This window comes from Meleagris gallopavo, chromosome 20 (genome assembly GCF_000146605.3).
Source record: "Meleagris gallopavo isolate NT-WF06-2002-E0010 breed Aviagen turkey brand Nicholas breeding stock chromosome 20, Turkey_5.1, whole genome shotgun sequence".
NCBI lineage: Eukaryota > Metazoa > Chordata > Aves > Galliformes > Phasianidae > Meleagris > Meleagris gallopavo.
This window is the reverse complement of record NC_015030.2, coordinates 4,460,100-4,485,671: the sequence shown is the minus strand read 5'-3', so window position 1 is coordinate 4,485,671 and position 25,572 is coordinate 4,460,100. Positions and strand designations below refer to the sequence as shown.

At 46.6% G+C, this 25,572-nt stretch overlaps 1 protein-coding gene across 1 annotated transcript in view; it reads right to left on the bottom strand.

The window, feature by feature from the left end:
• RPTOR (regulatory associated protein of MTOR complex 1) overlaps positions 1 to 25,572 on the bottom strand; it is a 75,295-nt gene that overhangs the window by 16,740 nt on the left and 32,983 nt on the right. The window contains exons 13-23 of the mRNA XM_010721427.2: positions 25,135 to 25,252; positions 23,660 to 23,800; positions 23,057 to 23,215; positions 16,248 to 16,366; positions 15,829 to 15,897; positions 11,590 to 11,693; positions 10,292 to 10,475; positions 8,331 to 8,441; positions 2,718 to 2,823; positions 1,282 to 1,396; positions 860 to 984 (exon numbers count right to left, since the gene is read on the bottom strand). Of these exons, the coding sequence (XP_010719729.1) occupies positions 860 to 984; positions 1,282 to 1,396; positions 2,718 to 2,823; positions 8,331 to 8,441; positions 10,292 to 10,475; positions 11,590 to 11,693; positions 15,829 to 15,897; positions 16,248 to 16,366; positions 23,057 to 23,215; positions 23,660 to 23,800; positions 25,135 to 25,252 (1,351 nt within the window). The remainder of the gene's footprint in view (positions 1 to 859; positions 985 to 1,281; positions 1,397 to 2,717; positions 2,824 to 8,330; positions 8,442 to 10,291; positions 10,476 to 11,589; positions 11,694 to 15,828; positions 15,898 to 16,247; positions 16,367 to 23,056; positions 23,216 to 23,659; positions 23,801 to 25,134; positions 25,253 to 25,572) is intronic.

Here is a 25,572-nt window from a genome sequence, read left to right as displayed (position 1 = left end):
CATCAGCAGCAAATCTTTCAAGTACATCATGTATTTTTCTCAATTTGTTCCCCATCTGTGAAACTTCTGTGCTAAGAATCAATAAATTGAAAGAAAAATGTCCTGAAGGCCCTCTCAAATCCTCTTCCACCTCTCTTAATTATACCCAACCTGTACATTTCAGCATGAAGTTTGAAAAGCTATTGAAAACACTTAGACTGACAGGTTTAGAATGGTTCCTTGGGAGTGAAGCATTTCTTACTCACAGCTTTACAGACCAGTGAATGAGAAAAAGCTCTTCATGCTTCCTTACATGATGTAACAGGGCATTCTGGAGGACTTCTTCCCTGGCTGAGACACAGGGACTAGAAGCACAATAAACTCAGAACTATTGGAGAAGTTCAGCGCCTAAAACAATTCTTGTCTGCTCTGAACTTCAACCAGCAATCAAACCTGATTCCTCATACTTTGGGCTGCAGCACAATTTTCCCTTCAGCTCTGAAAGCAGCTTTTAACCAGCTAAGAAGCACAGTGCCCAAGAAATGGCACAGGAGGTTGCTGTGAACCTGCCATGCCAGGTTCTACCTCAGAACGCTCTAACAAATAAAGCTGTGCCTGGAAATGGTTTCAGCAAGCGTTTGATTTGTTTGCTATTTGAGAACACTGCAGCACTTACATAAGCCGTTCAGATATTTCAATGTTGCCAGAAGCAATTTTCAAGTTTGATCTTGGACGTGCTTCAACCGAGACCACATGGGCAAGGAGAAAGGCCAAATGCAGAGCAGGGAGAGCAAGAGGTACAGCACAGCTCCCACGGACCTGAATTCTGAAAGGCTCCCCAGGTCCTGCCCTGCCACACAGACAGAGCTGCTCTGCTTACCTGTGGCAGTCAGCAGCAAGGAGCAGTCCTGCCCGTTCAGGTACTCCATGGCTGTGATCCTGGTGTACCGTGGGTTCCCATTGTGGAAATAATCCAATTTCTCTCCTTTCTCCCAGTCCCAGAAACTGGGGGAGGAAAGAATACGAGGTCAGTTCTTGGCTCTCTGCATAAGCTATCAAAGAGATCTACGTTACGGCTAAGCTAAAAGCCGCGTGCGTTGTATAGCAATTCAATTTGTTCTTCGATATGCAGCCTCACTTGGTTCACAACGTAGGCCCACCTTCTGCAAAACCTCACAAGCCCAGCTGTGAGGAATGAGCTCAACCCAGGCTCATGTGCTCCTTCTGCAGGACTTGGTGCAACACTAAAGCAGCGACACAAGCAGCACGAGCCCCACAGCCACGGCACAGAGGAGCCCTTACCAGATACTGTCCTTGTCGGCCACGGCAATGCAGGGCGTGAAGGGATGGAACTTCACCACAGAGGGGACGCCGGGGTTCCTGTTGAGGAAGATCTGATCGTCCAGCCGGGAGATGCCTGGGGGGACAGCAGGCAATGGGCTCAGTGCCCCGCGGGGGGATGGGGGCTGCAGAGCTCCCCAGGAGCAGTCAGAGACTATGGCACACCACAGCCCCAGCCCCTCTGCACTGCCACGCATCTCAGCCTAAGCTACAAACTAAACACTCAGATGACAAATGCTGGGATCCTTTATTTTGGTAACTGAAAGAACGAGCAGAGCACGCCCAGCCACGTGCAAAGAAGCATTTGGCAACCAAAGAAATGGGTGGCAATGGGGCCCAGATCGCTTGGTTGAAACTGGTTAAGTTCCCAACCCAACTATTCCATGCTTCTATGAAATATCAGCTTGTGTTTATACAGAAATCCACTTCTTTTTTTGCCAAAATAAAACAAAATAAACCTACTTTATTCAAATTACAGCATTCCAGTTTAGCTTGCAGATTATTTATTTAGCCTTTCATTTCAGTTTAGATTTCGGGTTAATATAGAAATGAAAAATACATTTTCCACTGAGACTTTCAAATGCTGGTTACAGACCTTTCCCCCCTCCCTCTCTTTAGAGTACTTCATGATTTGCAAAGTGTGTTGGTAACCCCTGAAACTGCATTTTTTAGCACAGTGTGAATCCATCACACAGGACTGTAAGCTCAAGAGACATTCACTCAGTCCTGGTTAGTTTTAGCATGCATCCATTTAATTTCATTTTCATTAAGGGATTCTAAGTCTATTCTAATTCCCTTTAATATTTCAGACTTAGTCGTGTTTGTTTTTTTTTTTTAATGAATATTGGCATTTCAGCTGCTCAGGTCAAGCAACCAAATATAAACACTGCCTAGAAAAAAGGTTTTTCTTCGGGTGAGCATGAACAATCCCCTTTTTTTGTATTGAAAAAGATCCCCCAAGCCATTTCCTGGGCTCCAGTTTCAATTCTCTATTATTCTGGTTTATGATACTCTGCAGTTCTATGACATTGATCTCCCTGTCGAGCCCAGCAAACCTCCAGAGAGCGAAGCACTGCAGCAGGCTGTGCCTCCAGCACCAAGCCTTGCACTCAGCACATCAGTTTCTCCAGCTCCATGCACCTCAGTTCCCATCCTGGGGGGAACAGCACCCACAGAAGGACCCTGCCCTGGTGGATGCTGTGCCAGGTTCTGAGGGCTTGCAGGGCAGTGACAAGCAGCAGAACAGCCAACAGCAGCCTGAGCCCCTGCCACCCTGCCTGAGAGCAGGGACCTCTGCCTCTGAGGCTCAGCACAGGTGCTATTAATGGGGATTACAGCCCAGTGTGGTGCTGGGAGCCCCGGGGAGCTGCCTGCAGCATGGGAAGAGGGGCACTCACCCTTCTGAATGATCTTCTGGGCTTGCTTCCTGACCCGGGCGTTGCGCAGGAACCTCCACTCCCTCTCTTTGCGGATCTGGCTCTCCAGGTCGTGCTCCTCCGGGATCTTTCCACACATCAGCGTGTTCACAACATGAGACAGTAAATCAGAAACTCCATGAATCATCATTCACAAACGTGTGTGTTCATATCAGACCAACTCGTGACACCTTAGCATCTCCATACAGTACGTGGAGGAACTCAAAGGACGTTTTGATTTTAACCTTCCCATCATCTGTGAAACCTTCCCCTTTCCTTTTGCTGCCCTAACCATGAGATTGAAGAGAGAGCACGGCTTTGATACAGACTGAAAGCTACGAACACATTAAAATCTATCTTTCAGTAGAGAACTGCAGGCCAAAAAATGCACTGCTTTAGTCCCTAATTCCTGAGATGCATGAATTACCAGCACGACATCCACTGCTAATGGCAACTGTTTTCATTTGCAGGAAAATGATTCCCCTGCGTGGCCTGGGTCTGGTTACACACACACACCTACACTTGGAATGGGAGCCCTGAGCAGCACGTAACCACTCTGACCTGTTTTATTGCTTTTATTCACACTCCACAGCCATTGATGGCTTCTTGCAGGACCCCACCTGCAGCCAGGGGGACCATGGGGTGCAAAAAGCAGCTCCTGCCAGGCTGCAGATCAGTCACCACGTCTGCACCCAGAGCACAGCATTGGAGGGAACAGCCCACTGATCTCACCCACAACCCACTGCAGGGTTATACATAACGTGTCTTTTGCTTCACGCTTAAAAAATGATCCGAGACCAGCAACACTGCTGCTCTACAAACACCTCTGGGTCGATGAAGATGAGCTGTCTTCCTTTGATGAAGGAAATGATGCTGTTCTGGGCAGAGCGAGCCTTGGAGAAGGGTGACATAAAAGACAAAGTCCTTTTGCTCCTTCCCCTTCCCCACAGACACACACTTCTTTTTTCCTGACTAAGAAAGTACTTAAATCACCTGCCACTGTTATATGCGCTATCTTCAAAATGTATTATGCTCTGGAAAACAACCATTACTGAGCTGAATTGCTGCTGCTTTAAAATAAGAAACCCACCCTTTCTGCTGGAAAAAAAAAAAGAGAAAAAGACTGCTATTTCAATTTTTCAAGAATATGACATCTATTAGAAAGGCAGTGACAAATGACCAATAATGTACAGCAATAAACAAACCTAAGATAAAATACATCAAAGTACATTTGAGAGCACGGAGCACAGCTACACCTTAATGAAAATCCAGCTTCTCTGGGAATAAATTCAAGTAGGACCTAAGAGGAGGCCAGGGGATGGGCAGGGCACGAACAACAGCACATTTTGCAGGAGGGCACTCAGCAGTTGTCTCAGTTTAGGGCCAAGAAACCCAGTTTGCAGCTGAGCGAGGCACTCCTATGCTCTCTAGCAGATGAAGAACATCGGATTAAAGGAGCTGCCGGGCTTCTCGGGTCTGAAGAAAAAGAACTTTTCCGTGGAGGCTGAGCTGAAAGCTGCTTTATTATCTGATTTCAGCAATAAACATTCTTCTTATAATGAGATCTGCTGAGCTCAACTTATCATTGCCAAGCGCTGCCAGTACCTGCAACCACACAGAGGTGCTCGGTGCCAGTTCAGCTCGGTGTGCTGCAGGTGACAGAGTGGTTGTGGTTCTGAGCAGCCGAGCCCCCAGACCAGCACTGCAGTGAGCACAGAGAGCTGCAGCACGCAGTGCAATGCAGCACTTCTCCCACTCCCAGCAGCCTGCAGGACAGAGCTGGGTGGGTGCAATAACAGAGAAGAAAGGAGAGATTTAGGTCAGATGTGAGGAGGAAGTTCTTTACCCAGAGGGCAGTGAGGCCACGGCACTGCCCAGAGCTGTGAGTGCCCCATCCCCAGAGGTGCCTGAGGCTGTGGATGAGCTCTGGGCAGCCTGGCAATCAGCTCACGGCAGGGGTAGGGCTGTGGGGTCCCTTCCAACGCAGGCATGCTGTGATTCTGTGATGATTTTGTAAGATGAACCCCACAGAACACATCACAAGGGAACTTCTGGTGATGCAGAAGCACAGGATTATGTCAAGACATGCATGTAATAGAGCAGTGACCTCCAGCTCAGCTGCTGCTGGCTGGAAAACCAGAAATTATTATTCAAAAGAACCCAGCTATTTAGGCTCATTATTCACGCCTTTGTCTCCCCTCCCATCCAGCTCACATTTAAGCATTAGAAAGTCATTTTAGTAAACAACAGCCGGGCTTTGGCTGCTGCTCAGCTCTCCTCCGAGCAGAGCTCCCAGAGGTACGTGGGAGTAGCAACTGTGCTACATGATGAGGATCATGACATGGCTCCAATTCTCTGCATCCCCGAGCTTCCACTCAGACATCAACCAGCGACGATCCCAAAACCTCCCACCAAGTGGTGTCATCTGAAAGCCAACCGAGTTCTTTTTTAACAGCGTCCCTCCATGTCAGCTTGGAAGCCGGTATTTGGATGGGAGCAGGGAAAATTCGGCAGTTTGCTCCTGTAGTAAATACAGTTTGTCCCTGCAGAGTGTTACTGCAGCATCGCACAGAGGGCTCCCTCCTCCACCAGGACTTTGAGCAACAGCCAAGACAGAGAGCACAGAGCGCTGAAGTGAGGGCTGGGATTTTTCAGGAAGGATTCCTTATGTAATTCTCACCTTCCAGGATCCTTCCCAGCTCCTGCCTGCATGTTCTGCCAGCCCTGCGAGCAGCAGATGCTGGCTCTGCTCTCCTCGATTCAGGGCTTCCTGACAGCTGGCAGCAAGGTTTTCCTGTGCCACGCGGTCCAAGGCTGCCCGTGGTGAGCAGAACAGCCTTTTGCCATCCCAGCTTTAGGAAGAGGAACGACTTCTGCAGAGATCAGAGCTGTGGTAGGTAACTGTTTTTCCTGGCACACCGAGAATTTACAATGCGGTGTTTTCCTCCTCCATGTATCTGATTAGATAATCGATAAATCAAAGGCAGTATGATGACCTGAATCCCAGCCACTGATTTACGCTGGAAATTAATCCCTCAATCTTTCCAATGAAAGCATTCTCATAGCGAGGTCTATGAAGCAAAGCTGAATTCATAAATTAAATATGACTAAGATGCACTCACAGTCATTTTATGTTTATTCATTACAGGAATAGTTGTCTTATCTTTCCCTGTTTATGACGGTAGGCAGCATCTCCAAATGAAGTATTGGAATTGCACATCAACGTCATCTTTTTCCATCAGTACTCTGTAGACTTTACTCTCTGCCTTTTTCATGAAGCTAAAGCTCCCAAAGGGCAGCAGCTGCAAGCCACGGCTGCTTGTTCCTCACTGCTGCAGGAACAGATTCTAGGAAAGGAGCACTCTTTGGACATTCAGCCAAGACCCGAGTTACAGCATGGCCAGGGCTGCCTGGTTACACAAGCAGCGATCAAGATGTGCCAAAGGAAGCTGTAGTAGAGGGACGTCTCCCTGTCTCTTGCACAAGTACCACCCAGCCTCACTACAAAGCCCCACACAATTCCCTATCAGTCAGTGCAACATGCAAACTTTTTGGCAGAAAGACCTCCACTTGGCCTCTTAAGGCTGCTTTACAAAAGTAATGGGGAAATCAATTCACTTCCTCGTTTCATTAAGAAACACAGATTTTGTTTGGAGCAAACCTTACCTAAAATACTGCTGCTGAGGATGCTCTGTGCTCAGAAAATGCAACCCAAGGCAGTGAATGTCACCAACCCAACCACAGGAACTAAGAGAGCATACATACTGCCACTCCTGCTGTTACAGTAAAAGCTGAAGAGAGAGATCACATGTTCTGCATAGGGATGTAGCCTGGAGCATCTCAATACTCACGGTGAGACACTGAACTCTTTGGGACTCACTACAGTGAAAGGAAAGCCTGAAATTTTCATTTCCAGGACTCCCCCTCCCTGGCTTCTATGAATTAGTATGGGAACACTCCGTATGTTTTCTTTCCTCCCCCAATTTTCTTAATTTTATGCACATGGAATACTAAATCTATCTATATATATATATATACACACACACATACACACAGCTCCCCATCTACACATTTAAACTGCATTTTGATTGGCTGTCTACTGTGATTTATTGTATTAATAAGACACCCCTCTTTTTCCTTAGAAAGTAGACAAATGTTTTTAATAAGAACTAAGGGATGGAAGAACATCCTCCTCTGTTTCTTTTACTCTCCTCTGGACTTGAATTGAGACACTGAAACTCATCTTGATGCGAGAAAACCCCGCTATAAAGCTTGACCGAGCCCCATGGGCCAGATGTGTTTCCTAATGAATTATTCTGCTAATGATATCAGAAGAAAGTTAATTTCACTAGCAGCTGAGGAAGTGTCAGGCAATCACTCTACCATCTAGTTTTTCCTCCCGGTGATTTTCTAAACAAATTAAAGCTACACAGAAACCTAGCTGCCATATAACTGGTTTTCTGATAGCCTTAAACTTGGGGGCAATTACCTCACCTCAACACCAAGCAATGTAACGTGCCTAAAGATGGGAAGGAGCAGTAACAGATGGCTCAGTGGCAATTCTTAGATGAGGCAGCACATAAAATGTGCCATTTCTTTGCATATTCTGAAGATTTAAACATCAGCAGTTGCATAAAAGCACCCACTGCTGAGTTGCTCAGGTGGTGGCATTAATACAAACAGTGCATTATAGTTCACATTAACTGCAAAACCTCCAAAAGTTAAGCTGAAAGTTGTTACAGTTTGTGCTGCTTGAATCCAAGGTACCTTCATTGTGCTTGCTAGTACCAAGGCAAGTTTTGATGCTTACTTTGATTTCACGCTTAAGATTGAAACCCAATCTTTGGCTAAAAGATTCTGGGAATTTAAGTGTTTATTTCCAGTCATTGACAACCTCTGCTCATCTCTGAAGAGCTTTGTTTTGTCTTGTTGTTTTGTTTTTTTTTTTTCTTCCTAGAATAAAGCTTCAGTGCATCTCTCGCTTCACATAAAACCAACTTAGAGTTACCAGAAAGCACTCACTTCTAAAGAGATCTCAATGGAGATTTGTCATTACAACCCTCATTCTTTGAGGCAGTAAGTTTTTTTTGTTGCTGAACTTTGAAAAGAATAATGATTCTTCTGAAGTTTTCCCCACGCTGCCATGTAGACTTCCAATAGCCATCAAATCCTCCTTGCTAAGGTAAAGGAATCAAGACTGGATGCATGTAAGCACAGCTCCCAGGTCACACCTGAGTACAGAGCCATGCCTCACTTCAAGGGGAGGGTATGTCCTGTTGTCCCCATCTCCATTCAAGAACCTCCCCTCATTTCTACATTCTTTTTTGAAAGCATTCTATGCATGCAGAGCTTTTGCTTTGGGCTCTGCCCCTACTAATACCTGACCTCTCTGGCTCTCACTGCCTCTCCTGCTCTCTGTGATAGGCAGTGGTCACACAGCTCACCAGAGCAGGATGATAGAAATACATCCATTCCTTTCCCTCCTCAGCCAGAAGAAAGAAGGCAAAATGAACAGATGAGGCCGCTAGCTAACAACAGCACCTCAACCTTTCAAGAGCTGCAGTGTCATGATTCAGAAAGACAACAAAGTATTACCTTCATGACAGGCTGAGCAAAGTACTTCGCGCTCCAGTCACAAAACCCCGTCTGCACTGTGGCTGAAATGAAACTTTTGTGTCCAACGGTATCATCAGCATCATCAGTGGTCTGTCCAGAAAGAGAACAGGATGTTACCCCACGTCCATCTCACTTGCATGGGCAAACTGTACACACAGTGATACCGAGGCTGCCTGTGGCAGATACGTGAGCAGAGAAAAACCCTCAAAAACACTGCTAAAGATACCAAGATTTCTGTGTCTAGCTCCAAGGCCACCTTCATTACATTAACTGTTCAGAAATGCACAAAACGACCTCGTCTGCGCAGCACACAACACAACCAGGCTACAGCATGAATCATGAACCCAAGTGTTTGTTGTGTATCACAAAAACAAGGTCCCAGGATGAGGTTTCTCGTGGTCTACACAAGATCCTGGCATTAGAAGCAGTGGTGAGGGGAAGGTGATTCAGAATAACCCACCTTCAGATCAAGGGCATATATGCATTAAATGTCTGTTATAAAGCATAAGACATCAAAAAAAAAAGAAATGCCACTCTATTGACCCAGGCTTCATTCAGGTTTTCTGAACTATGAGCCATGCTGTTGCTGCTACCCCTGTTAGAATTGAAGGTGTTCCTATTAATGCTTCGACAAATTTTTCTTGGAATCACACACAGAAGCACTGGCTCTACACAAATGCTAGTTTAATAAAGAACAGTTAATTCCCAGAAGTCAGAAAACCTGAAATCTGTGTTGTGCTCTCAGCCTGTGGCTTGCCAAACACACACCTTATCACTTCCCATCTTCCCCTTCCATAATGTCTTTTCCAGTTTCCTCTCACAGAGCAAGCACCAGAAGCATCCTGGAAATGCTCTGAAGTAAAGAGAGGGGCGAACACCAAACTGCTGTCAGCCGGCTGGATCCGGGGCACTGACCAGGCACAGGTTGCCCAAGGAGCTGTGGATACCCCGTCCCTGGATGCATTCAAAGCCAGGCTGGATGTGGCTCTGGGCAGCATGGTCTGGTAGTTGGCAACCCTGCACATGGCAGGGGGTTGAAACCCAATGATCACTGCGGTCCTTTTCAACTCAGGCCATTCTATGATTCTGTGACCACTGCCAAGTGTCACCTTTGAGTGATGGCCACAAGTGCACCTGAGTGTGCTTGGACTCAACCACACTTGTCTGAGATGACTCACCTAAAGTCATCTGAAAGTGACATTCAGAATCCACTGTGCAATTATAGCATTCCTCCACTTGGCACCATATCAGTTCTTCATGCTTCTTTAAATGGAAAAATGCCCAGCACCTGGTGACTGTCGTTTGGATGCTAACATGGATGCAAACCCCCTATCAGCCTGATGCTGAAAATAAGAGACACCACAGCTCTTGGCTGGCCAGATGTCTCCCAGCAGTGACCTGTAGTAAGTTCTGGTCTTCCCAGTGCCAGTCTGGGCTTACATCTGCTCCTGTGCTTAGTGAAGAGAGGCTGCCAAGCACAGAATGGATCAGAACTGCAGTAAAGGAGGTGAATCTGCTGCTGCAAGGGCATCTCCCAGTATCTCAAGAGAAACATCTGCCTGCATGTTAAAGGAGGAAGAATTGTCCCTTTGTCCGCCCCTGTCCATGCTTTGCTGAGGTTGGAGGAAAAGCAACTGACAGAGATGCAGCTGTGCACTATCGCTCAGGCAGACAAATGTTTGTGAAAGAATAAACAATCAACTTGGATTAAACGCTTCTTGGTGGCAGCAGAAGTGAGTAATGTCCTATATCAGAGTCATAAAACATATCCCGAAGAAAAAAATTAATCCATTTTTATTTCACTGGTTAAAAGAAGCTACCCTGGTGTTAGCAGCAGCTAGAAGCAAATGAAGGATATGCAGAAATAAAACACAAAGAACAGAAAGTGTAACAAAACCCAGCGGAGCTGGGGATCAGAACTGAAAGCAAAGTCTCTTTACCTGCTCTGGCCCTTTGTCAAACATTTTTCTTGTTCTGGGGAACTGGTGGGAGTGGGGAGTGTACTGAACCCCCATGTTGCCCACGTTGGCAGGTCGCACAGACGTGATGTCCCGGCTGACCGGTTGCTTTGTCACATCATTTGTCAGGCTGGAGCTGCTTGTGCTGGTGGTTGGAGGTGATCCTCTACAGATCAAAAGAGTAAAAGGATTTAGATAGCAGCAGACATGTGACTTGCCCTCATTTTCTGAACCACTCTGATACGTATCCCCTGACACCTGGCACGTCTCACTAAACTGCAGTCCTGACATGCTTCCCACCTCTGAGAATCAGCTCGATTCTACAAGCAGAAAGCAGTTCAATGCTCCCTCTCACAGCAGAAAGAAAGTTAACCCCCAAACACGAGGGCAGAGGCTAAAACCAGCTATATTACCATTATCTGCTCTGCTGCCTTTACTCCTGCATGTGAATTGCGTTACTGCTTTTATTTGCTTGTTTCTGACAAGACTTATCCTTCACTGCTGTGCTTCCTCTACAAAAGCAAAACGATCCAAACACACAGTCCAAAAAAGTTACAAAACCCAGCAGTGAATTCCGACTGAGCCAACTCGAGATTCAGGATCAGAAAAGCAAAATTCTGGGAACCTGTAGGTTAAGCAGTCAAACACCCACATGTAATGGGTGTGACCACGGCACAGTGACCAGCAATGTGGTGACTGGAATCCTGGCAGACCACAGGGCAGCATTTTATTTGCGTGCAAACTGAGATCTGTGCAATTGCACGGTTGCATAATGCTACCAGAAGACATTAAAAGCATCACCGAGCAGTTCAGAGCCCTCCTTTCCAACTCTGAATCTCACTGCTGCACATGGATTGTGAGGCTGCCAGATCTCAAGCCAGGTGTTTTCCCTTGGACAGCATCCTTTGGGAAGGAATCACATTTTCAAGCCTAGCATTGCTCACACTGTTGCCTTAGTTTCGCTGAGTTTAGGCATCGCTTGCTGACCATCAGGTAACCCTGGCTTTTAGCTGAAACTGGAGAAAAGAGATCAGACCTCAATGGGAAATCCACATACCTCAGGTCAGAGTGCATCAGTAAAATCAGCAACATTCAGCATGTCCCTTCAATTCACCTTTAGATAACCAGCATGCCTTATTATGCTTTGCCCTCAAAGGAGTAACGTGTAGAAACTCCCCACCTGTCCCCAGAGCTTTTGTTCCTAAGCCTCTTACCAGCACTAAGCCAAAAAGCTACAAAAGCCCGGTGGGCTCCTGATGGGGAGCTCTGGGCCCACTTACCCCACTTGGTGGATGTGCATGCCCTTGTTGGTGGGGCTGGCAGGTGCTGACTGTGTCAGTGAGGACGTGTCCAGGATGCGCTGGGGGCGAGCATTGACTGTTGCCTAGAGGGAAAGACACAACAGAGCGCTGAACGGGACTGCAGAACAGCAATTGCAGGGGTTTATTGTATGATACAATCACACACCTGGCGTTCAATGAAGTTAAGCTCTCTACCAGTGTGGGGGTGTTTAAAAATATACGTGAAAAGTCCCTGTGCAGTTTTCAACACATAAGACGATTCTGCTGCTCCTGGAGTCTGACAGCACTTACCAGACAGCATCGTTCTTTTGCTTACAGAGACGTAACTGACCAACATATCAGCCTCTTCCCAAAAGCAGTCACAGCCCAGGACCCACAGCACAACTTGCACCACGAGGTGAGCTGACAGAACGGAGCTCCCACCACTGCCCATGGCTCCAGTACCCATCCTGATTCTGCATCTCATGTTTGGGTCACAACTGTCCTTTCACATCTGGCAGCTGCACAGATCTGCCTCCCATTGCCTTTGCAACTCCCTTAATGGGAGCTGAGCTTTCGTGGAAGTCACTGCAGGATGCCCCTTCCCTACACACCAGTCCACACCAACTCACAGAGGAAGGCAGCAGGTCTGCAGAGCTGGGCTGCTCACAGCTCTGCCCAACACAGCCAGGCCCTCCCGCAGGCTGACATAGACCTAATCCTGAAAGAAACATCTGTCCTTCCTCCTAGAAAAGGTCCCAGATGCAGGCCAAGGGATGGCAGTGAGCAAAGCGTGCAGCTCCAGCTCCACCTGCTCAAGGGTTTGAGCACTGACCACCACCTGCTTGGCTCAGAGGCACACACCAAACACCACGGCTTCGGATAAGCCTGGACCAGCCTTCCTACAGGCTGGCTGACTTGGGGTTACTTTCCTCCTTCCCATATGAGGTGAGAGGGGCCCCAGTGCCTCTCATCATGGTCATGAGTGCAGCGGGGTCTTCAGTGAGCAGCTGGGACGTAAAATCACAGAGAGAACGAAGGAAAGCAGAAGCAATTTAACAACTAGTCACAGATAATTATTCACTGCTAGTTCTAATTAGTCACAGAAGACTTTGTTTTCAGATTCTTGCAGTCAGATCTCTGTCACCTGAAACAGCTCCAGTCCCCTCGTGTCACAGCGGAGGGACAAGATGAGCCAGTGACAGTGTGCTGAAGGGGCACACAGAGGGGGATGTGGCAGCAGCCTTCCTTCTTCCTGGGGAAACAGCAGAGGAATTTCTTTTCTGCCAGAAGCGAGCTGTGCAAGGCTGCAGCTCAGTGACATGACAGCGTTTTGCTGGAGGCTGCAGCTGCCCGTTTCTCAGGGATTTGCTCCTCTGCCCGTCACATCACCTCTTTCAGGAGGGGAAATGGTAATTCGTAACTTTGCAAATTGACACCCGGTAGAGGAAAGAAAAAAAGAGTATGCTGTCAGAATCGCTCGCTCCTGCACAGCAAAGCTGTACCAAGAGTGATGTCGGTGGAGGAATAGCTGCTGGGACAATTCAGCCTCAAGGCTTCCATTAAAAACAGCTGGGTGAGGCAATCTGGAAGGAAAGCAAACTTTCCTTAATTAATTTCGATTTCAAAAAGTCTGAAAAAGCCAACGCTGCTTACCAGCTCCTGTTTGTTTGTTTGTTTGCTTTGGTACAAAAACCATGCTTGGGACTTCTAAAAGATCAGGCTGGGAATGAGATTGTTTCACTCCAATCTGCATCGTGAATATAAATCACAACTCAGCAGCAATCTGTGGGAGAACCAGCAATGTCTAATCAGCCCAGGAAATAAAACTGCATATTTCCAACCCAGGAAGCATGCACGTCTGTGCAACCTACTCACCAGCTGCTCAGAAAGACATCGCCCTATTTAAAGACCACTGGAGTTCTCCTGTAGATAAAGAGCTGTACTCATGGCTCCGTAACACTGAGTAGAACTTGCCTTGATGGAAAACAAAAATAACTGCTCTACAAATGCAGACACAACCTGAACTCCTGCACAACCCCATCACACACAGCACTGCCCTGGTGTCACAGTGCTGCAGTGCTTACTTCTCCCAGCCTCACGCTGCACCGGTGCTGCCTGCACAGCCCTCAGGGTGACTGATTTCCATGCCTGACGCCTACCTGGTACAAAACATGCTGGAAAATCACGAGGACTCAAAGCACAGAGCCTGGCAATGTTCTGCAGCCAAACACTCAGTTCACAAAGAATGAAGAAGTGGGTAACCAGTGGCCATTCCTAAATGTCAGCCCATGGCTACTTTGTTAAGGTCCTTCAGCTAAAAAACAGCAGAAACACCAACGCCACACAAACTGCAGCATTCTGTTAACAGAGGAAACTTTCAGATGTCCAAGCTCCAAAATGAAGCCTTTTTCCCTGAATTCTGTATCAACCAGAAGAACAGGATTAAACCCCTGAACATCCAAGTGCTTTACATAGTGTGAAACAGGGCTTTTTTTAATCAAGGAAATCAACTTTTGTTTATATTCAGAAACCAAATGGGAACACACTGTCTGCATGTGCTTAACCTGGGAGGAGCAGGGACCCAGGCTGCTCCCAGCCACGTGCAGCCCAAGCTCCGTGAGCACCAAGGAAAGGTTTCAGCGTCCAGCCAACACAAGGTAATGGTTAATAATTTCCTTGATGTGACAGCAATTCCTACAGCCGATCCAGGCTCACACGGAGAAGGATGGATTTGGGGGCTGTAAACCCTGGCAGCACTGCTCACAGTGGGAGCTCTGTCTGTGATCGTAACCTATGGTCCGAAGCCTCATCTTCCATTTCGGAGGGCTGCTAACAAGATTCCACAGGAGGAATCCATTTGAGAAGCTACCTAAGGCCGGTGTATTGGCAACAGCAAATGCAGAGTGTCACGAAGAGGACAGCCACCATATGTGCATCTGCCCAAACCATTGGACAAATTGCACGTTTAAATGCTGGCCTTATGCCACTTGTGGCTAACAGAAGAACAAACACGGCTAAGAAGAACAACAAATAAGCTTCATTCACTGGAGTGACCCCAGATAAAAATCTTCACGAATGGAAATGCTTTAATTATTTTGCAAAACCACCTGAAGAGCCATTGCCTCAGAGAGCAGCTGTGTGAGAAGCAGAGCATGAGATGTGTGATATCCATCCACTTGAGCTTTTGGATTCCTTCCTGTGCAAAGAATTTAGGACCAGACTTCTCAGAACCAGCACCCAATTTATCAAACAGTCACAGCATTCCTACGCATATCACAGCACAATGATCAACATTCCTGCTGGCTAAGCAGAACCACAGCAGTGCTGGTAAAGACATCAGCAGGGCACAACTGCACCTTTATTAATATTTATACATTTCTTTCCACCAGCAAAGGAGTCAGTCCTGAAAAAATAGGTAAGTCAGAAAAAGCAGATCCATTTCCTTTTATAGCCCTTTAAATCCCGTAGTCAGACTAACGTTTCATTTTGCAAAGAGCCTTCCAACATTGAACACCAGAACAGCTTTGTGCAGCTCGAGCTGAGATGGAAATCTTTTCACTTTTCTTATTCACCTTCATTTGGAACCTCGTGTCTGACAGCAATTTGTTGTACAACAGAATCACCAGGGGAGGACTGACCTCGCCACCCCCACTGTCAAAACCATTCTCTATTCCCAAACACAGACATTGCCAACTCGCTGACATGTATGCTTAAAACAAAGGGAGGAATTTAAATAAGTAACTATTTTCTCAAGAGAAAATCAGATTGAAAAGCAAGAAATCTCTAAAGCGTTAAAATGGTAGTGCACAATGCTGGCATCTCTTACTGCAGAAATTCAGCTTAGAAGCCTCAACTGAAGATTTAGGGTTATTCATTAGAAATCATCAGTAAGAGACGCCGCCTCGCATTGGAATGGCTCATGGTCTGGATGCTACAGCAACTACAGAGGTGGAATCCAAGCGCGGGGAAGGGCTGCAGTCGGAGCTCTGACACCGCTGCTGGGCGGGGGGAAGGCAGTTGGTGAGAAGATGTTCTGGGGTGGCCTGGTGCTTCGCCTCGGGAGGAGGTGAGGGTGCTGCTCCAGCTCCCCAAGCTGGCAATTCCCAACAGCAGTGATGGCAGCCTCCAGGGACATCTTGTCATCCTCGGAGGATGAGATGTGATGAGGATGGAGGTTAGGCGGGTAGGCCTGGCTGGGAGGTGAGTAGTGGCAGGGGTGTCTGCATGCTGACTCACATGTACTAGTTCACCTGGATTGGAGAGCCGTTGTGGCTTCAGTCTGCAGGCCAGTCCCACTTGCATAATCTAAATTGGTTTGCAAACGGATAATTTAATGAAGGATATTGAAGGTTTCTCCCAGGGACTGATCAGATAAGTACACTTGAAAACAAGACCTACTGTCTAAGGTCTGTACCTAATTTCCAATCCCAGGCCCTCCCCCATTTATTTATTCTACTTCAACAAGACTTCACATGAGTGTTTATCATTTTGAAACACTACAAGCTCCTTCAGAAACAGATTCAGACTGAACTAGGATCACTTACCGGAGCCCTACAATGGACCCGTGCAGCTCAGCCTACCTACCCTGTGCCTAAACATGAAGAAAATCAACATACAAAAGCCTGACGGACACACATGCACACAGAAGGGCATACCTTGTAGGCAATGCTGTTGAGAACTTTCATTGCCAAGTCGGAGACGTCGGGATAGGGATCAGCAGCTAGGTGAAGGAGCACTCTCCAAATTTGGGTATAAACACTGTTGAAACTCACACCTAAAATAACAACAACAAAAAAAACCAACACGAAAAACAAATTCCCAGAGCACACGACAACCCATCAACCCAAATTCTTTCATCTTAGGTGAGAAAATTCATTAGAACTCTGCACATCACAATGACATCTAAGAAAACATCAAGAGAAGAGCTCACAAACGCCCTACGTGGGCATTCTGCCTCTTCTTTGTCCTTCTTTGTGAACTCTGCAAGAGTTGGTAAAACGAGAGTGGCATAAAGCAAAATAAAGACTACCTGAATAAGCCTCAATCAAACTGCTAGTCTGCTGTGCCCCTGCAGCAACTAAACTGAAAAAGCCAAAAGGAACACCAGACAGAGCCTTTGGAGCTCCTGAGCTAAAATACTAAATGTAGTAAGAATGTAGTTAGAGGCTTATATTTTGATGGTTACTTTTATAGCTGCTTTAAGGATTAGTACTCCGCTTGACTGTTCAGGGCTTTAAGTATTCTACAAGTTTACTAAGTGCTAAATTTTAAAGTGAAGCTTTAAGAACTGTATCTTTGTGAAGCAGAGCCTAACTCAGCCCCTCCTGCTGACATTTGTGTCAATTCCTCAATTGCCAATTTGTTGTTTAATGAGAATATCTGCAGTTTGCTATTTCAGCAGTAGGGACTGATGGATCTGAGTACAAATCAAATTAATAAGCTTTCGTAACAACTGACATAACCCAGCAAACGTTTCATTTTGCTGTTTTTTAGGTGAATCTTCAATATGTTATTCTTTCTCCTAACCCCCACCGAGTGTAATAGGTACAACACTGTCTTTTCGGAATTGAGCCATTTGGATAATATTAAAGCAGTTGCACTAACAAAAAAAGAAAAAAAAAGGAACAAAAATAGGGATTTCAGATGAGTCACAATCAATGGTAAATGACAGATCAAGCTGTTACTGCACTTCCTTCCGTGTTTCTGTAGGCATCTAAATATAAAGCATTAAGTTGTGAAGACAGGGTTCCTTGGTCAGCAAGCACCTTGCACAGCTGAACCCGACGCTCAGGTCAACAGAAAACAGACAGGGACAGTTTGGTTTTGAACTCAAGCTGAAGCAAGCAAGCAGTGTGCAGTTATAAACTTCAGCTGCCCGCACAGTGCACTGCCATATGGCTGTCTGCACAGACAATCGAGTCCTCCGCTGCCAGAAAAACTCCCCAGCATGTGACAAACGTTCTGCAAAAAGCAAAGGCGATAATCTCACTCCATCCCTCCACCTGACCTGTAAAACAAAGGGTCTCTTACTTGGCTGATACGTGAAGGATTTCTCAGAGTTTCACATAGCAACCTCACTGATGAGGTATTTCTGACAGCACCACTCAGGCAGCACTGCCTGTTTGCATGGGTGACCTACACGACAGGGTCCTACCTTTCCAGTGCAAGCAGGGCACAGGGTGATGATCCCAGAAAGCAAAAACCACTGTCAAAACACAGCACAGTCAAAGGGCATTGATCTGTTGTATGTGGCTTACGCTGGCTGAGGGCATGGAACCAAGGAACACGCAAGGACAGCGTGTGTGGGTTCAGCAGAACTGACTTGGAACAGTGCAAATCCGACCTCAGGTTTTGGCTGTGGTCACAGCTGGCAAAAGTCATCATCTTTTTCACAATTTCTTTATCCGTGTTTGAAAATGTCAGCACACAATAAGCTCCCCGTGCAGAAGAGGAATGGGCCTCCCAGGCAGAAAAAGCAGCGACCTAACACTGCCTGTCCTTTTGGGCTTCTGACCATTTGGGTCTCACTTCTGCAACCCGCACGTTCACGCTGGAAGCTGATGTTAGCAGGAAAAACAAAGCTGGAGACACACAGAGCTACGGGCTATGGGAGCACAGCAGCCCCAGCCCCGGAGCCAGGCGGTGCCACGCCAGCTGAGCTCAGCATCCCTGCCCTCTGCATGCTGTGCCAGAAGCTACGCAAGGAGCGGTGGGGATCTGAACGGTGTGGACCCTTTTAGAGCCCTTGAAAGGCAGTAAAAGGAAAGAGGGAGAAAGGAAGAGTGAGGAGCTGCTCATCTGATTCTCTGATAACCACCTCACTCGTGACGCAGTCATGAAGGAGGAAAAAACCAATAACATTTTTTATACATCTAAGCGTCATGAAAAACAAATTTAAAACAGATCTGCGCCAGTGCAATTCCTCATTCACTCCGCAGCCTTTGAAAAGAACAGAGGGAATTTCTACAAAGGCTCAGCACTGGGGCTGAAGGACTGCTGCTTTCTGCCCCCCCTCGCGTTAATGCTGTTCTGTGCACTGATTCAGCCCGGTGACACATCCGACACAGCTCCTGCAGGAACCCAAATGTGGTCTCACTGGGATAAAGGGAGGCAGCAGAGGCGGCAGCAGGAGCAGCAGCTTGATTTCATGTACTGCACTGAAACGAGGAAAATATCCACAAGATGCAAACAAAGGGCCGAGCAAGGGGGACGGGGTGTTAATTTAAGCAGACAGCTCTGTAATTAGTCAGACTGATTCAAAGCCAGTTAAATGGACCTTGCAGTATAGATTTACAAAATGATTTCTCTCGGCTAAGAATGTCAAAAATAAATTGCCTTTCTTCACTGACGCCTTTGATTTCGTTTGCATGCACGTAGCTCCCAGCTCGGTGTGACAGCCAGCATCACATCATTGCCCCAAGGAAGGGACCTGGCTGAGGTCACTGAGCACACAAAGCTCAGGACCACGCTGTACCAACACTTCTATTTACCCCTTCTGTTTCACCAAACTGCGATGGTGTCTCTTTCTAACCCCCTTTAAAAATCACTGCAGTGATTGTAAGCCCTGGAAGCTCTGGAAGATGCAGTGCCCACCCAGCACAGCAGCAAAAGCTGACCAATGGCTGGACCTGCACTGTTGTGTGCCTCGGACTGGAGGCAGCTCTGCTCCCATGTGTTCCACCTGCAGGGAAAAACACATTTGGAATTGGTGTGGTGAAAGCATATAGCTGGGAACCTTCACACCGAGCAGCACCTGAGGGCTCAGCTATCTGGTTCCCATCAACACTGATCCCAATGCTCTGTAAGGCAGCATCCCATATGCTTCTCCCCTTCCCAGAGTGACACTGTAGGTCCTGCAGGAGCTCCTCCAATGGGGAAAACATCAGAAATTCGGATAGCTTTCTGTACTCAACCTCGACAGCCATGAACAGCAGCTCACTCCCCAGAGGAACAGCAAATTGATTTTTTGTGCACAGCGCTGACATCCTGCAAGCTGCCATGGCCAGCCCACGCACTGCTCCCTGCCTGTGCCCAGAGAGGGTGTGTGAGGCCAGGGCAAACACTGGCACATCATGGCACAGCCACAAAGCCAACCAAGCTGCTGTGTGCTGCCCACCGCCACACGCTGGGATTTCCCTCCCATCCTGGTTCCCTACTGCCTCAGCAATGCCATGCAGGGCAGCTGCTGCCTCACGTGGCTGTGCAGCAGTGCCCAGGCCTTGCTCTGGTTCCACCACGCTGCTTCCATAGTGCAGGACAAACAGGACGAGCTGAAGGGCAACCTCTGCAACAAGTGTCCATTTCCAAAGCCCACTCAGATCTCTGTATTTTGCCATTTTGTGAAGTTCTACTTATAAATAGCACCCGTTAACCAATTATTTCTCACGGTAGTGAATTCAAATATAGTGCCTAGCGAGAGAGGAGGCTCTACCTGTCCCAGCAGCCTCCTCTGTGCAGCTCACTGCCCACCTACACCTCTTGCCTTCGTCATCCTCACTGCAGTCACCTCCTGCTGCGGGTGTTACTTCAAGGCAGCTCTTCAGAGAGGCTCCTGTGACACAGCAAACAGCTTCCTGCCCCCAGCTCTCCTGCTGAAGCAGAGAAATGCTCCCCTGCATTCACTGCTCCAAGGCTTCCTCCTCTTCCTTTGATCATTCCTTAATATAATCTTTCCAGTGATGCTCTCCGTAAGACAAAGACTTTTAATCATGCAATTTAAATATGAATAATCACCTTCAAGGTATGCAAAGCCCTCATCTCAATACCTTTTCTTTTCCCATCTAAAAACTAAACAAAACTTAAAAAAAAAGAAAAACCAAATTCAGAATGCAAAGATTAATGACTTGTCTTATGGAAAAAGAAGCAAGGCTCAGCTTCCCATCCAAACTGGTGTTTGCATGTTGTGTGTTAACTAACCAAACCTGGCTGCTGCCAGCTCAGCCACACCTGGGCCAGAAATCAATCTTCTGGTAACCCAAGGTTGCCTGGGCAAGGACCGGTCTGCCAGAAAACAGCACACCCAGAGACCAAAGATTTCTGCTGCCTCTTCTGCTCACGTTTTGCTGGTAGTTTGCTAGGAAGCTGTTTGTAAAATGGCAGGAGAGGGTGCACAGAGGTTTTCCTTGGGTCTGTGGGAAGAATTACATTGTATGATGCCACAGTGTCAGTGAAGTGGATAGGCTGATCCAGGAAATTCCTTCTAGAGACACATTCCTAAAACCACAGGAGGGGAAGAAAGCCCCGAGCATCAGTGAATCAACGTAGGGAATGCAGAGTACTGGATGCAGAATAAAACCACGGTTGATATTTTCTCCTTTTGCTACTACAGACTGGATTTCTGCTTTGGTTTGATTCTATCCATATGCCCAAAGCACCCTTTTTACTGCTCCCTCTGTCCCAAACACTTGGGGCACAGTCATTACTACAGAGCCAAATCACTGTTAATTCTACCAGGAGATACAGAGCAGAGCAAAACATTCCTTCATTCAGGGCAGGTCCATCATCCCGCTGACTCCTCTGAGCTACAGCAGGATTCTACTCTCTGCTAGAACTCAAAGACCTTCACCCCAAGGCAGATGGGCACTCCTGGAATGTTACAGGCTAGCTGCAGCTGCTGCTTGCAAGTGACAAATACTCACAGCAGTGTTAATCTGAGTCTGGGCTGGCTGCACAGCAGCACCAAGGGCGGCTGGAGCTGATGGGGTTTTGAAAACTCCTTCCTTGGGGATCAGAAGAGAGCAGGCTGAGAGACGGTGCTTCTTCAGTAGAAATGAAAAAAGCCTAGCTTTCGGGATGCAAACGCTGAAGGTAATGGGATTCTCTGTGAGTTATGAATTTTAAACACTTCTATAAGCTCTCTCGTTTCCAGCTGGCTATGAGCTCTTCTGATTAAACAGGAATGAGACAGGCTTCAGAGAACTGCTCTTGTTGTTTCTTTAGGTTTCCCTGACGCACCTCCAGCTGATCTCTAGAGCTTCCAGCACATTTGGAAAAAAAAATAAATCTTGTGAGACTTGCAGAAGGCATCGAGCAGACACCACTTAGCACCAGAGGAACTGCGGAAAACTGGCTTCTGGGGCTTAAGAGAAAGAGAAATTTCCTAACATTTCTACCATACTTAAGAAAATACAGTTTCACTGCCTACAACCAAAAGCAAATGAATCAATCAAGTTTCTAAGGAACAAATGACTTTAAACTGCCACAGGGGCTTAAGGTCTCAAAAATCACAATCCCAGAATCTTTCACTTCAGGAAAGTCAAACCACCATCACTTTTTCCAGCAAATGTAGGGAGCAAAGTGCTTCTTCAGCCAAGGCAAGCCTAGCATCAAGGGGGACTCCAGACTTACAGCTCTCTTTTTGCACTGGTTTTTTGAAGGCTGGAGAACTGTGGCACATGGATAGCTCACAAAGATGATACACAGACATGCAGGCTTCCCCCAACACGTCTCAGCTACATGCTACCTCCTGTGCTCCCTGGATGGAGACTCTTGCAGAAGTTAAGCCCTTCTGCACACTGGTTGTGTTATCATCCCAAAATGGTTCAGACTGGAAAGCCACAGCCAGTTTAAAGCAGTGCTACTGTAGCACTCAAACATGACTGGGAGCATTATTAGAAAAAACAACTGGAAGTAGTCCAACACAAATATACCAGCTGAGTATCACAAAAGAAATGCAAATCAGCCATTACATGCAAATCAGCCATGCACTGCATAAGTGCAGCTAAAACCTCCCTCCTTTACGTGCCATAGCACTTCACTCTGCAGAAAGATGTATGTTACCCACAAAGTCAGATGCCCAGAAAAAGAAGGACTGTTGAGCAGTGTTAAGAAGTTTGGTGCAGTTCCTGCTGTTGGAGCTGCCTGTTCAAGAGGAGATGATGGAGAGGGGACTGGAGGCAGTGGGATCAGTCAGAGCTTTTGCACAAAAACAAGTGATGTGAAACCATCAGTCTCCTTTTTTGAGACTCAGCCTAGGATTTCTTCTTTTTTATGTCCTATTTTAACAACGTGCATATGAATGTGCAAGGAAAATTAGTTAGATAAGGCTTTCTTGTATGAATAACACAACAAAATGGCTGTGCTGTACAGAAATACAACCTACATGAAAAATAATCGGGGGAAGCTGTTACTGCCAGACAGCCCAGCTGCTGCATCCATGGGATGGGGAGTCTTTGTTTTGATTATCTAGGCAACTAAACGGTGGTGGACATAAAATCCCTTCATGTGTGACATTTTTGTGCTCATATTCCTAGGAGGATTGCTGTCTGCCACAGCGAGAAGCCAAAGCTTCAGAGCAGGAGGGGCTGTGCTCTGCATATAGCCTAACCAGACACAAGAACAGCTTGCTGCTATGAGATCTCTTGCTAGAGATCTAGCAGGAGCTAAGATCCAAACCTTCCCCAAAACCTAGTGTGAACATGCAGAGAAAGGTGACACCAAAGGAAGGGGGAGAGTCTTTACTCACCTATGAGTGAATTCAGAGAAGAGTAAGAGCTGACTCGTCTCATCTTGTCAATCGTCTCAAACGACAGGATGTACTCTTCGTTCTCAGGGCTGCCCAAGGTGCTGCTGGCACTGCTGCTGGTGCTGAGATTCCCAGGAGAAAATGCAACAGAGCTTCCAGCTGCCAAAAGAAAGGAGGGCAGCTGCTGAAACGGACTCGAGGAGAGCAATTTTCACCCGGGCGTAACAACGCTTTTCCAAATCCTACAATGTCAGTGAAGGTGTGGGCAAATCCACCAAGTCCCCTTTTAAAAACTGAACGCTTAAGTACAGAATAAGCATCAAACAGTCATAAATGATTCTGACAGTGAAAAATCTATGTATGACAGGAAATTGAAAGCCACCATCTTGATCCCCAAACACTTTAAAAAAAAATAAAATATCAATATTAATGACCAACACATTGAAATTAATTAGGAGAGGGCTCCTCACCTAATCCTTTGGAGCTGGCAGCCGGATAATCTAGGCACAAAAGTTATTTTCACCCTGCACATTGGTTTGCACATGGCAAGAGGGTGTGAAAAAAGAGGTGGTATAGAAAAATGACAATTTTTTAATCTCTTACATTCTTCGTTCAGACTGAGGTTCTGCAAGGACTTGTTCAGGTTCCTGGCTGTGGTAACTGCTCGGATGTTCCCATAAGAGCTGACAGAGCGCAGCCGAGGTGTGCACGGACCATCTCGCACTGGTGTCAAACTCCCACCCTCTGCAGATGCAAAATTTTGCCATTAGAGATGTGACCAAAGAGACCACAGCCTGTTGGTGGATTCCCAGCAAAGGCAGAGCTAAAACATTGCCAGTACAGAATTCACCCATTAAGCATGAACAGAACCAGGTACAACACGGGGTCCTCCCTGAACACAACCCGCACGGAGCACGTATTGCTCTTGTTCAGGCTGTGATTTTATTCCATCCAATAAATTCAGGTGAGCTGAAACTTGCCAGTGCCTGCAGACTATCCAGAGACACAATGGCTCTTCCCTCCAGGTTGATGCTGGGCCACTGCCCAGGCACTGTGCTAGGACACACTGCTAAGCAGACACCATTTAGTAGATGGCATCTGCAGGCTTCCGTCTGCTCCTGCTCATTAAAGCTCTGGATTCTCTTTTTGTTGTTACAAAGGTTTATGAAAAATCAGTTTCCTGACCAAATTTCAGGCCTAGTTACAACTTGTATTTCACCCATGACTTGGATAACTGTAATTTCCCTATTTTTTTTTCCCATTTTCATTCCTGAGTACACACACAATGTCACAACTTCTCAGAATAGCTGTTCTATTCCAAGGCAGAGGTGGCTGCATTATGGTGCCGGGGCAACACTTTCAGTACATCCTACTTATAGAGTACTTTAGGATCATTTTGGATAAGGAAAAGCACTTACATAAATGGTAAATAATGCTTATTTCCTGCAGCAAAGACAAATGTGGAACTTATTTTCTAATATGATTAATTTATTCAGACAATGCGGAGATTAAACGACTTGTTGCAGAGACAACACATGCTATTGCCTCCGGGCTTCTGTTGCAACAGTCCCATTATCTCTGATTCTTTCAAATGTACTTAATATCGAAGGAAAATAAGAGGTCAGCAACAACTTCACTTGGGCTTTTCATTCCCCATGTACAGCAACACTCAAAAAGGACTACAGGCACAAAGCCTACAATAGAAAGGGGTACATTCAGTTCTTTGTTCTGTTGTGAGGTTTCCTATCAGCCTCTTTAGGTCAACACAAAACTGAAGGCTCAGATGTAATTTCAGAATAAGAAGTCTGGTAAGCTTGTGTGCCATTTGACAAATATACTCCAGTTTTGATCTGAAGGGAATCCCTTTGCATTTGGCTGGGTGTTCAATCTCCACAAGTGAGATGGAGACTCAGCTGAGGATGCATTTCTCCAGGACAAACCTACCTGCCACGTCCCTCAGCTCTGTAGCAATGCTGTCGTTCAACAAATCACCACCCGCAAGAATTTTCACTGCCTTAAGCAAAGCCCTCAAATAACATCCTCCAGTGCTGTCTGCCATAAGGACACAGAGCACAAACCTGGGGCAGCTGGAGAAGGCAGGGGGTAATTCTTCTCTTCTTCCATGAACTGCAAGGCGACAGTGCAGAAATTGCTCTCATACTGAACCACCAGGTGACTTAAAGCCACCACCAGCTCCTATGGAAAGAGCAGAATAAAAAAGGTATTTCACTGTTGTATAGGTCAGAAACAGTGAACAAAAGGAAAAGGCAGAACCATATGCCCATTATTACTGATACGACTGGGCAACCATCCAGATTAGCAACAAGAAGAAATAAAAATGTAGGAACACTCATTAGCAATAGGCAAATTGTCTCATGAGCTGCTTTGGCTTCCTGTGGATCTGCTTCACACGTACCCACATCCTCTGCCACCACAGCAAGAAATAAAATCAGAACTTCTCCAAGAGGCTAAACACCAGCGAGACGGAGCACATTTCCTTCTCCCAGGATCCAGAA